The sequence below is a fragment of the Sinocyclocheilus grahami genome, unplaced genomic scaffold, assembly GCF_001515645.1.
Source record: "Sinocyclocheilus grahami isolate Dianchi unplaced genomic scaffold, SAMN03320097.WGS_v1.1 scaffold145.1, whole genome shotgun sequence".
Taxonomy (NCBI): Eukaryota; Metazoa; Chordata; class Actinopteri; order Cypriniformes; family Cyprinidae; genus Sinocyclocheilus; species Sinocyclocheilus grahami.
Genome location: NW_015505324.1, coordinates 1324535 through 1338365, shown reverse-complemented (window position 1 = coordinate 1338365; position 13831 = coordinate 1324535). Strand labels below are relative to the sequence as shown.

The 13831-nt window shown below is 37.1% G+C and overlaps 1 protein-coding gene across 1 annotated transcript; it reads left to right on the top strand.

Moving 5' to 3' along the window:
• Window positions 1-3692: 3692 nt before the first annotated feature.
• On the top strand, window positions 3693-10370 carry LOC107591716 (crk-like protein). The gene is made up of 3 exons (XM_016280949.1): window positions 3693-5049; window positions 6732-7203; window positions 8680-10370. Exons 1-3 carry the CDS (start codon window positions 4739-4741, stop codon window positions 8812-8814), a joined length of 918 nt encoding a protein of 305 aa, XP_016136435.1. The 5' UTR covers window positions 3693-4738; the 3' UTR covers window positions 8815-10370.
• Window positions 10371-13831: the final 3461 nt, after the last annotated feature.

Sequence of the window (13831 nt, the reverse complement as noted above, 5' to 3'; positions counted from 1 at the left end):
CACAACTGGGGCAAGTTCAAGCTCAAACTGCAAGTTCAAGCTGCACCAATATAGATCATAACACAGTTTTGGAGGTAAGTAGTGGATTATCCTTCACCTGAAATGTTCGTCTTTTCATCCTGAAATGCGAGGCAAATGTTGGATCACAATAATTAGTAACCACAGTTTCCACAAATACCTTCACTCGATTGGGATGTTCTCTTTTATTCTGGACGGCAAGGGCAGTAACTGTAACATCGAGGGTATTTTGCAGTATTAAACACGTATTTATACCGATTTCATCAGGCTCTGAAAATTCTTCAAAAAGAACACAAAGAATGGCCTTCTCAGCATGAGGCTGAATTCAGCTTCTTATTCGCAGCTTCTTATTGACGCTAGCCGTTCCACCTTAAAAACGCGACGCTTCCGCATTTCTTAGCTTCTTATTCACGCTCGACCGTCTCTATTTGTGTCTCTTTTTCAGAAACGAACAATAAACCATTTTAAAATGTAAATAACACCAGCCAATCAAATTTCCAATAGCATTTTCATCGGTCAGGCCTGGATCTATTCTGAATGGTTGATACATTTTGAGTTTGAAAGTTTAATCTAGGAGCAAAGAGAAATACTTTCTAGCACGGAGAGATCGCGATTGCACACAGTCTGAGTGCGCACAAGCAATATCGGAGTGGAGAGAAGACACGAGGCTGAATTCAGCTTCTTATTCGCAGCTTCTTATTGACGCTAGCCGTTCCACCTTAAAAACGCGACGCTTCCGCATTTCTTAGCTTCTTATTCACGCTCGATTTAGGGACCGTCTCTATTTGCGTCTCTTTTTCAGAAACGAACAATAAACCATTTTAAAATGTAAATAACACTAAGATAAGAGTGAAAACGGGCTATCAACATACGTTAATTATTGAATGTGCATGTCATCCTTTGATTGCAGTAATGAAGGTTTTTTTTATTCTATTTTAAACTAGCCTCTTATGAAGAGTTCATATGACCCAACACCTGTGAATTGAGGACTCCAGATACAAAATGATGACATTTTCATTGCTTTAAAATGCACACAAAGTTTGCTTAAATGCATATATGGTATTTGTAAATACTATAATTTGTACTATACTTCAACTGTTCTTTCTGATAACCACTCCTATAAAGACTATTCTGGTTTTGTAACAGAAAAACGTGCATTTTCTGTAAAGTTGCTCTGAAACAATATGTGTTGTGAAATGCGTGCGTTATACAAATAAATATGACTTAACTGAATGAGCCATTGCATTGTTGGTTACTGTACCATGTTGTCTCCGAGGGTGTGTTGAGAGTTTCACTGGGTGCTTATACCCAGTGTGCTTATCCATTATAAAAAATAAAGAACTGAGAATAAAATTATAAATATATATATATATATATATATATATCAGACATGTTTACTGCACCATTTAGAAGATGGACCTATATATATGACATATGTAATAGATAGATAGATAGATTTAGTTGATTTATATATGACATATGTAATAGATAGATAGATAGATTTAGATTTAGATTTAGTTTTTGTATATTCCATTTTCATTTTAGTGACCATTTTAATAATTTTGTTGTGTTTTTGTCATTTATATTTTTGTATTTTTCAATATGTAGTTTTTAATTTTTTTTATTTTAGGAAGTTATCTTTTATTAAGACAAACTATATATAATAAATGAAAACAAGAAATGTTGCCTTGGCAACTAATAAAATAAGTTTAAATGTTTTACATGTTTATATTTCATTATATTTTACATTTCAAGTAACAAAAGTGTATTTTATTGTTTTAGTTTTTTTTTGGTTAACTATAATTCTGACATGAACTCAATGGTGGCACAATTTAGTTAACCATTACTGACTTTTATTTTCATTTTCAGATATGTGTTAGCTCTGGGGTGTGGTTATTAGACAGACAAGCCAGGGGTGACATGTCAAATGAAGAAGAAAAAAAAACAACTTCCTTCCGCATTTTTCACACATTGGTTGAATGTTGGCTTCTTGCCCAAAGTTCACTGTATTTTCACTTACTGTAGTATTGTATTAATTATTCCTTTTCATTTGATTGCCATGGTCAGTAATACTGAATGTTGATGGCAGGCTGACAGAATTTGAGCATGTCATTTAGGCTACCCCTTGTTGCATCAGGGCCCTGTAATTTTGGTTGGTACTTTAAGACTCACAGTTGTGTGACAAATACGGTACATTCTGGTCATATTCTTGACTAACCGCTGCAACTTTAAGTGAGCAGAAGTTGCCAGGGAGACTGATGGGTCAGTATATGATATCAGTATATGATATAATAACTAAAAAAATATTTATCTATATTTTGTTACTGACTTTTGTTCTTGCCAAAACCATGATCACATCTTTGAAAAGGATGTGATGTATTAAAGCAGTATAACAGTGTCAGAGTGTGACTACTGATGATTCAGCATCCTCTGGTTTTGAAAGGAATTTGAAGCATTGAGGGTGTGTGTAATATTCAGAAATGTGTGCTAATTCATGCAAAAGCTATACAGTTTTTGTAGGGCCTTAACCAGTAGGTTCGCTAGTTTTAAGGCATTTTTGGCTTTGTTTGATCTGGCAAGTAACAACTTTGCGACTCCATCTCTGACCATTTGTACACTTGGTGTGTGTGTGTGTGTGTGTGTGTGTGTGTCTACTTGAGCAAAGACTCATGTGTCCATTCAGATTAATTTCCACCTTGCAGGAGTGTTAGAAGGTTTCTCTTTTGATAATGTCAGACAAATTTGTTGCACCATTGACCCAAGGAAAGGTTTGAGAACTGGAGATGCAAAACATTATGAATTAATTCTGAATCTATTAACATTTAAGACTTGAGGTGATGTTGCCAGGTTATGCGCAAGTTGGAGTTTCATCCGTCATTGTAAATAGCTCTTCTTTATTAAAAGGAAGAAAAGGAAATAATCCTTGAATTTGGCAAGCTTGTAAAATGATTTTAGTATGATTGCGGTTTCTTTTTTGTATTTAAGATGACTAAGGAAATGTTATCCAGAAACTTGCGCAACATAATAAACCATTTGTTCATATCCAGAGGTGTAACATTTCTGAATAAAGGCCTGTCAGTGTTCACACCATAATTATTATAACTATATTAGTGTCTGCACCAACACAATAACATTCTGTTTATTCTAAGTGCACTCTGCAGTTTTGTCATCTGCCATTTTAAATACTTAAGTCAGGTGGATTCTGAAACATTGATTGGTCAATGTTTTTATCATTCATCAGATGGGGCAAAAATTGCTCTGAAAGTGATTCCAATGATTTCGTTCCTCTGTGTCTTTATCATTATAGTTGTGGGGGACTTCCCAATTCGTATACAATTATAACAGTTATTAAAACCATTTAGTTAAGGCCCATTCACACCAAAAACGATAACTTGCTTAGACTGGATTTCGTCCGTGAAATTTTGCAGAACAATGCTAAATGTGAAAGCACTTTTATAGTTATTATTCAAACAAAACAATATAGCTATTGTTTCAAAACAAAAATTATAGCCTATTTTTTTTACTAATTAAAACTTAGGCCTAAGTAGCTTACAGTTAAACATAGAAACGTTTGTGGCTATATGCTACTTAAAATCTTCACACAATATTCATACTTTTATTTAAGTAGGCCTAGTGAAAAAGTATTTTTACACCTCAATTGCCATGTCAACATCAGGTCTCCAGATGAGATGTGGTGGGCCATCCCAAATTCGACCACAACTATAGCAAATGACAACTTTCACATTATTATTATTCACACTAGCTATACAATCTCCTAGTCAGTGCCTTATATTCCTCATTATCCGCGGTTCAGAGCGTTTGAAATGCCGCGCCTCTGCACGCCACTCATTTTATTCTTCCTTGTAAGTAACAGTCGCTCGAGGCTTTTGTGACGGGTGATCAGACAGACCGGGAGCGCGCGCAGATCCGCCCTCTAGACGCCATTTCTCGGACGGTGTGGGGAACTGAAGCAGCTTTTACACCAATCCTGGGAAGGAACAGAAAACACAACAAACTGAATTTTTTTTAATCCTCTTGGTCGTTTTGTTGCGTGTCAGCGTCGTGCCTCATATAGGGAAACGCCGGGCCAGGAGGGAAACTTTCTGTTGGGAGATTATTTCAGAATCCGTTGTGTGTGAAGACGTGTTGCGGGCCGCCATTTTTGTTACAGCCTTCGAAGTCTGTTGGGAGTCTAAATAAGAGACAAAACTCTTCCGTACTTTGGTGTAATACACGAAGAAGGACTCGTTGTTGGACGCGACCGACATATGTCGCCTTGAATCGTCATGCAGAGCGATTTATTAACATATTATGGCGTTGTTTGCCTCATCTTGAGCGGACGGTGACTGAAGACGGCTAGCTGGCTAATGCGTTATATTGTCTCATAAGCTGCAGCTGCTTTCACGGAAGAGAGAGCGGAAAGGGGAACTTTAATTCTAAACACGCGTTTTTTGGGTTCTTTGCGAACTTTTGGGGTTGTTTAAACCGGTTCTAAGCCCGTCGTGATTCTTGTGTTGGTGGAAATTTAGCGATGCATCAAAGTTGGTTGACGCCAGTCGCAGCCTGTCTGGTCAAACGTCAGGTTGCGGTTCAGTAGGACTGTCGGATCAAAAAGTGTTTGGTCACTTGTAAGAATAGGCGTTTGTGTTTTTAATTTATTGCTTATTGCCTATTTCTGTTTTCTTCGAATTCATCAGCTACAGTTGTATTTTGAGCAAACATGTCGTCTGCACGGTTCGACTCCTCGGACCGAGCCAGCTGGTATTTCGGGCCGGTTTCGAGACAGGAGGCGCAGAATAGGCTACAGGGACAGAGACACGGGATGTTTTTGGTGCGAGATTCGTCCACCTGTCCTGGTGATTATGTACTGTCAGTGTCCGAAAACTCCAAAGTTTCTCACTATATCATCAACTCTTTGCCAAACAAGAGATTCAAGATAGGCGACCAAGAGTTTGATAATCTACCTGGCCTTTTGGAGTTCTATAAAATACATTATCTGGATACGACCACCCTGATAGAGCCAGCACCAAGGTAACGTTTAGAGCTTCGTTTCGTTTTGACATTGTCACATCATCCACCCCTCTTCTCACTGATGTACACTTACCTCCCCTTATTTGCTGTGGCAAGCCGTTTAAACATTCTTTCATTAAAACTAACTAGGATCTTGTTAGAGACTTGTACGCAATCATAATAGCACTGATGCTAGCTGAAACTAGTCACTGTGTCAGTAGTGACAAGTAGTTCTTAGGTGCTGGAAATTGTTTTAGTTACTACTAGTAACAAAGTTACTTAGTACTAGTGTATTATTACAACTGCTAACAAGTTGTTGTTTTTTTAAATTAAACAATCAGAATGTCCACTTTTTAAATGATTAAATATGACAAGTAAAAAAGTTGTAACTAGTGAGGTAAGAAATATTACTAGTTACAATTGGGAAAGCTGCTAGTATCTTGTAAGTCTCGGTATCTTATGAATTAATACTAGTAAAACTGAAATAGCAGCAGTTTGTAACTAACAAAAACTGTTTGCTTAGGTTCACAGAAACTGCCGATTCAATGTTACAATTAAGAAAATGTCCATATGGCAATAATATACATTTATGTTGATACAAGTCACACTGATCACTTTTGACTTACATACTAGTGATTATAAAATACTAGTAACAAAAAGGCTACGTTCACACTGTCAGTTTTTGGGTTTGACAACCGCATTTTATTTATAGGTGTGAAATATCCCGTTCTCACAGCAGCTTACAGTTGTGTTTAGAATACTGTCTGTATGAACGTGCAACGGGAGTCAAGCCCGTATTCCTTACCAGTAACCATAGCGATAGTGACCAAAGTAAAATCAAAGATGGCGACGTCCATAAAACTGAAAGTCTTGTCACTTTCTGACACGACAAAGGTCCAATTGTGTTCATTTGTCAAATCTTCATTAACCAACAGCAGCTTTTAAATTTGGGTGGAGAGCGGAGCATTTGATTCGCGTGCAGAACACAAAACTGACGGGCTCTAAAACGTTCAGACGACACGCAGCTCATTTCACCGTCATTGTAAGTTACTGAAAACACGCAACACACGGTAGACACGTGTTTGTGCGGCACAGCGGCTCCCTCTCGCACTGTATAACGTGACAGACAACTAGTTGTCCAGTCTGTTCCGTTCACACAGCGCGTGTGTACCGAGAATGTGGTTGTGAGTCCTGAAAATTTACGGGTATGAGTTCGGTTACAGAATGCGGTTGTGACACCTGTAAATAACCGAACTGTGTGTGTGAACGTAACCGTATTAAGGACTCAAATACAGGATTGTCAACCGTATTCTGCTGCTTTGTGAACGTGGCCATAAAATAGGTGTTACTGGTTTTAATGAATAACTGTTAAAACAGCTTGTCGTAGCATTGCAGGTTGTTCTTCACATTGATTCTTATCCTCATATTATTATTGTCAAGATAAAAGTGGTCAGTTGAACATAACTGTAATTCCCCTGAATTTCCTTCCTGTATGTTTTAAAATGTTCTCATTGAGCGGTGCATTAAAAAGAAATTCAGTCATTCCTATTCAAGATACCAGGAAGTTAACTGTACATGTGAAAGTGCACATGTACATAGTGGATTGGATATTACAAAAGACTAACCTCCTAGCAAGAAGTGGATTTAAGCATTTCCCCTTTGATGTGCTGTTAAAAATCCTCCTTTTGTTGTTGATTATACAGGTACCCCAGTACCCATCTGCCCAGTGTTCCTATTCAGCCATCCGGGGGACTCGGAGATGAGAACCAGGAGTATGTGCGGACTCTTTATGACTTCACTGGTAGCGATGCTGAAGACCTTCCTTTCAAGAAGGGTGAAATCCTAATTATTCTAGACAAGCCTGAGGAGCAGTGGTGGAGTGCCAAGAACAAAGAAGGCAGAGTAGGCATGATTCCTGTTCCCTACGTAGAAAAACTGGTGAGGCCTTCGCCTCATCCTGGTCAGCCTGGCCACGGTTCACGCAATTCCAATAGCTATGGCATCCCTGAGCCAGCACACGCCTATGCTCAGCCTCAGACTCCATCACCCATTCCTCCCATCACACCCGGCGCTGTCATCAACCCACTGCCTTCTGTGCAGAATGGGCCAGTGTTGGCGAAGGCGATCCAGAAACGAGTGCCATGTGCATATGACAAGACTGCCTTAGCATTGGAGGTAGGTAACTAAATTATGGATTTCCAAAAAACCAAAATTTGCATTTGGCACCAGCTGAGGTGAATCTGCACGTTTCTGTTGTTTTATTGATGAGGGATAATATGAGCAGCCTTATGCCCACTAAAACTCATACCTTCATTTCATTCCTTCAGTTTACTAATTACCAAAGGTTATTCAGTAAGCATATATTTTTGCTGGCTAATTGATTGGTTGATTTATAGCAATGTAAAAGATGCAGTACTGGCTGCCATAGACACCTAATGAAGTTATTTCTCTATGGTTCATAAGATTTAACTGGTGCAGTGATTACACATTTAAAGGGATTTTACCCTTCATTACTTTTGGTCAGATGGTACTGATAGCATGGAAATGTGAAATGACCAATATTTTCTCTTGATGACACATTTGCCTGCTCAGTTCTATGTTTTTGAGGGACTTTCCTTAGACCAATCTATCGACTTGTTAGTGAAAAATAAAGCTTAATATCCAAAGTGTTTGTTACTGTGCTTAGAATAGGTTTTTAATGCATTAAACCATTTTCATTTACTTTTACTTTTCATAGTTTGCCGTTTGCATGGGCCGCACATCTCTAAGAACTGTAGCACAGAGGCTCAGTTACAGTTCAGTTTTGAGTGGGGAGGCTTTATTTTTTTGTCCAAATCAGTGTAGAATTTTTTTGTTGGTTTGTTCAGTGTCTAGAATGAAATTCCATACTTAGTCATCCCACCTGGCAAGTTCCAGCAATCCTCTATCCGTTTCTACATGCAAGGCCTTGTTCATTTGTAGAAACATTACATAAGCTATGTTTTAGTCAGCCTGAGAATGTGCCAGTTGATTCAGGAAGGTGCAGAAAAAAGGTTGAGAAACTCATGGATGTGTATTTACATTGTCATTTGGCCCCAATTTTTTTTTTGTTTTTTTTTGTTTTGTACACAATTTTTCCATCTGTCTGCTGTATTTTACATATGAGTGCAGCTGTATATGGAAGCAAGGATTATGCCAGTTTATTATCGCCTAATGTAAAAGGTTCTGATTTAGAACAGCTGTTTGATGCATGTTGGTTAATATGCTGAGTCCTGTAAAATTTGTGTCAAAAGGATAATTTTATAATGGTTTTATAATGCTTAACATGCTTCAGTAATGCTTTTAGATAAGAGTGATATTTTCATCTGTGTTTTAACAGGTGTAAACTGATAACTCTGTACTGCTTTATGCACTCAGAGAATTTCCATATCTTTGAAAAATGTTTTGTTCCTTAGATATGATTTCTGGTGGGTAGGACATAATCTTTTCCCCAGGCTTTCCCTGAATTTAATAGATTATGGGTTTTATGAAATCTCAGTTTTCACAGCGCTTTTTAAGAAGCCAATATAATTTTTCTGTCATACAAAAATAATGTGAATACCATACTCTCAATTTTTTCTCTATTCTAAATGCTTTAAAAGACCTGTACGTTGTTTGTTTTTTTCCTTACAGGTGGGCGACATTGTGAAAGTGACTAGGATGAACATCAGCGGTCAGTGGGAAGGGGAGGTAAATGGCCGGAGAGGTTTATTCCCTTTCACCCATGTGAAAATATTGGACCCCCAAAACCCAGATGAGAACGAATGATCTGGTCCATGTGCTTGTCAGCACCCTGTCAGCTCGCCGGCTGCCCCATCAAGTCACCACCGGTATTATGCTTGCCTGCCTTGGGGCTCAGCCGTGGTGCATTTCTCAAGCAAACCATTTGCGTGGCTTCTGACTGTTTACAGCTCCGAAATCAAACGGTTCTTAATCCCCCTCACCTGGTTACAGGCGAATCAGTGTTTTTTTTTTTTTTTCTGCCCTTAATACTCTGTTATTTCCACTCATCGGCCATCTGTACCTGTGACAAGGTGAAATGAGTCCTCCAACGTGACCTGAGCCTTCTTGCCACTCTCATGCAGTTTTCTGTCTCTAACTTTGACTTTTGCGAGCTTAAATATGAGGATCATTATACCCTCTGGTTTGATTGCCAACTGTTCACTTAAAATTTAACTTTTATTTTGTCTTTTGTTACATTTTGTTACACAGAATCCTAGTGATACTGACCTTTGGTAACAGCCATGACTTGAAGATAAAGGTAGGGTATTGCAATGGCAGGTTCTTAGAGTAGCAACAACTGCACCACTCCTGATTGACCTTAGAAGCAGACTCACCAGTTAAAGTAATTTTTTTCCTCAACTAGTATGTGGGACTAGTCTACTGTAGCCTTTTTATTTGTGCCATAATAACTTATCTGTAAATTGCAGTAGTAGTGTAGCTAAATGGTTGTGGCTAGACTCTCGGGGGATCTTTTGAATGGTGAAGGGCTTGTCTGTGGATCTTTTAGCATCTGGTTGTGATGCCTTAGATGCGAGATTGGATCTGGGGAGAGTAAAAACACACCTCATCTTTTCCATTGGACAAGCTGGAAATGTCAGCTGTGAAATCATGAGCTCAACTTTGGAGGACTGGATTCAGTGTCTGATTGTCCCATTCAGTAAAATCTGGATCTTGCTCCATTTCTTGACTGTTACTGCACATCACAAGTTCTCTGCTATAACTTTGACGGTTTCTGCCCAATTTTGACACAGTAACTTGACATAAACACAACTTTTATGTTTTGTCCATCTGTATTGAGTTTCTTTTATTAGCCAGGTGTTGAATCAATCATTTACTGTGTGTTGAAATAAACTGGCGTTTTCTAAAAAGGGATTTAAAAAGCCTGCTGGTGGCCTCTGTGCATGACCTTCTGGCCAAGAGGGATTTCCCTCTTAGGTTAAATGCTGCTTCATGTCATGTCTTTTATTTCTGTCTGTTGATTTTCTTTATTTTTCCTTTTTGAAATTAATTCACCTTTGTCTGGTTTACATCCCTAGCATCAATTTAAGGCTAAACATTCATATTGCAATAGACCAACCCAAATCTTTTAGAAGAGCTCAGATAATTTAAGGTTTCAAATACATAAGTTTTTCCCTTTTTTCTAAGGCTTTAACAGTATTACTGTTTGTTTCTTTTATTGGTCTCATTCGTTTAAGATGAAAATTTGTGCCTTTTTATTTTCTTACATTTACATGTGTTAATAATATTTCCCATGGTTAACACCCGTGCTGGTATTACCCATTATGTACAGAACGAGTAAATAAAATTTATGTCTACTTCTCTGTGAGTGTATGACCAACTTTGTGTATATGGACATGCCATGGTTATAGAAAACCTGTAAATATTAGGGGAGTGTAAAATAGTGATTTTCAAAATTGGAAATATCATAGTATTTAATACATAAAACGTTTTGGACATTTACATAGTGAATACAATTTTTTTCTTATTACGTGTTATTGTTTACATCCTAATTTTAAAGATTGGTACCAGACATACAAATGAATATCCATCCCAGCAGTTTCTGCTACATTGAATCCTAAAAAAAATAGTAATCACAAATGGCTGCTCATGAAAAGGTCTTTTAAATGAAGTAGTTGAAGGGATAGCTCATCCAACAATGAAAAATCTGTCATTTACTCACCCTTAAGTTGTTTCAAATCTTTATGAATTTCTTTCAGCTGTTGAAGACAAGAGATGAACCTTTGAAAAATGTTGGTTACCAAACAGTGGAAGTCGACTACCATCGCCTATTCTGCCAACATACTTTGAAATATCTTCTTTTTTCAGCATAAAAAATAAACTCATACAGGTTTGGAACGACTTGAGGGTGAGTAAATTCTTTGGTGAACAGTCTCTTAATGGGAACCTTGTAAACAGAAGTTCAAATGTCATTCTGGAGATTTCTGAGTCCTAAAGTGGGTCATTTCAAAGCTTCTGTTTCTACAGACATTTTGTTCACCCAAATGGTGACGTAACAGCCTGTTTAGAGACTGTTCAGTATCTGGAACAAGAGGTTGGTTACGAATTTTTATTAGCAGTTGTGATTGTGACTGTACTCTGGAGACGAGACATAATTAAAGAATTTTAATGAAGTGTCCAAAAAAAGAAACCCTATGCTATGATGACCTAGAGAAAGTTATGAAGGTCAAGCTTTGCTTTTTGTTTCTTCAGTAAATCAAGAACCCTTCCTTTTAAGTATATACGTCTGTGACCTTGATGTAATGTTTGCATCAACATCATCACAACAAAATGGTTATGTGATGTTGTGCAAAATGGGTTCTTCATGGCTCAGGTTCTTTTTCCAAGTAGTTGCTTGTGTTTCCTTGTCTGTTGGCATGAATTCATCATGGCAATCTCCCTCAGCAATTTGGCACTGTGTAGCAACTGTTGACAAAGGAATATTTGGGGGAAGATATAATACCTGGAGGCCAGATAAGGATTATTTAAAGGTAAAGTGTGTCATTTCTTTGCCCCTATAACAGTAACAAATGGGTCTCCAGTCTGTTTGAGCAGCTCTATCATTTTCTTAAGGCTATAGTGTGATGAGTCACATTTACAGCTAAATAGATTACAAATCTGGTATTTCCCATACAAAAAGGGTGGTTCCTAGCCAGAATAAGCTGCAAACTGGACCAGACTAGTTTGTCAATAGTCAAAAAAGTGACAGCGGACATATCACCATTTCTTGATTCAATGTAAATGATGGAAGATGGGAGGAATGTTATGAATGTTCTGTTATGGTGATGTAGAAATTACTCACTTCACCTTAAAAGTGATCTCTTTGTTTAAACCTGTAATCAGTCCTAAAAATTCATTACAAATTATATAACCTACTTTTGAAATATATCAAATGCCAGGTTTTGTTAGTGAGAATACAGTCACTCTTTAAAGCCAGCTAATTGTTATTTGCAAGGCCTTTGCTCATGGCTTTTAGATGATTGTGTTGGTCTAAAGATTCTCACAAACAAGTGCAGATAAGCTTGACAGCATCAAACCATTACCCCAGGACTGTGTTTCCATTTTGGAAGCCTGACAGACACTGCAATGGAGGAGCTAAAAATAAAGCGAATTGCATAATTGTTGCTGGGCTTCGATATTTATTTACTGATATATATTTTAGGGAGCTTGTAGAAGGTGATTTGAACTTTGTCAGTTGAATCAGAGATACAAAAGTAAAAGTAATGCTATATGAGAAAAAGTTGCAGATTAGACTCCAGATTTATTACATATAATTTACTTGACATTCTTTTAAAGGAATAATTCACCCAAAAAAAATGAAAAATAAATGTACTCACTCTCAGGCCCTCAGATGTTGATGAGTTTATTTCTTCATCAGAATTCAGTGCAGATTTGGAGAAATTTTGCATTACATCATTTGCTCAACAATGGATCCTCTGCAGTGAATGGGTGCCGTGAAAATGAGAGTCCAAACAGCTGATAAAAACATCACAATATTCCACAAGTAATCCAAATGACTCAAGTGAAGTGAAAAGTTGCTTGTTTGTGTTAAATTAATCTATTTTTAATCTCATACTGTTGCTTCCAACTGAAATACAAGTCCTCTATTCATAATATTCCTTTCTCCAGTGAAAAAAGTTGCCTTGTCTGAATCAGGAGAAAAATATGCACAGATCAAGCACTGTTTACAAACGAAGCAGTCCAAAACAGTTCTAAACAAATATTGTCAGTGGATGTGAAAGGACTGGACAAAATGTTATTATAGATTATGCACTTGTATTTTTACCAGAACTATTACTTTAAAAGCTGATGTATGGTTGATTATATTTGGAAAACACTGGTTGTGTATTTTGACACCACTCACTTATGTAATGCATGACATGGAATGAAAACATACATTGAATAAAAGCAACAGTTCAGCATATGTTCCATAAAAAGTGCAAGTCTGTCCAAATTTAAATCTGCTTTACTTTAGCATGCTGTTGAGTGGCTGCATAGTGAATTTATTTATTTTTTAAAATCGTATTTGGTTATTTTAACTAAACATACCAACACTCGCATACTCGCTGTGTTTAGAAAGCATATTTTAAAAGCATAATCAGTGAGACCTTAACACTCACATGAGGTTTACTCTAAGTCCTCTTCATCTGCAAGTTTCTGTAAAGTTAATTGTGCATAATTAAATGTGATATCACTCATCAGAATTGATAATATGCACAGATCAAGCACTGTTTACAAACGAAGCAGTCCAAAACAGTTCTAAACAAATATTGTCAGTGGATGTGAAAGGACTGGACAAAATGTTATTATAGATTATGCACTTGTATTTTTACCAGAACTATTACTTTAAAAGCTGATGTATGGTTGATTATATTTGGAAAACACTGGTTGTGTATTTTGACACCACTCACTTATGTAATGCATGACATGGAATGGAAACATACATTGAATAAAAGCAACAGTTCAGCATATGTTCCATAAAAAGTGCAAGTCTGTCCAAATTTAAATCTGCTTTACTTTAGCATGCTGTTGAGTGGCTGCATAGTGAATTTATTTATTTTTTTAAATCGTATTTGGTTATTTTAACTAAACATACCAACACTCGCATACTCGCTGTGTTTAGAAAGCATATTTTAAAAGCATAATCAGTGAGACCTTAACACTCACATGAGGTTTACTCTAAGTCCTCTTCATCTGCAAGTTTCTGCAAAGTTAATTGTGCATAATTAAATGTGATATCACTCATCAGGATTGATGGAAATTGATTATTTTTGATAACCATCAC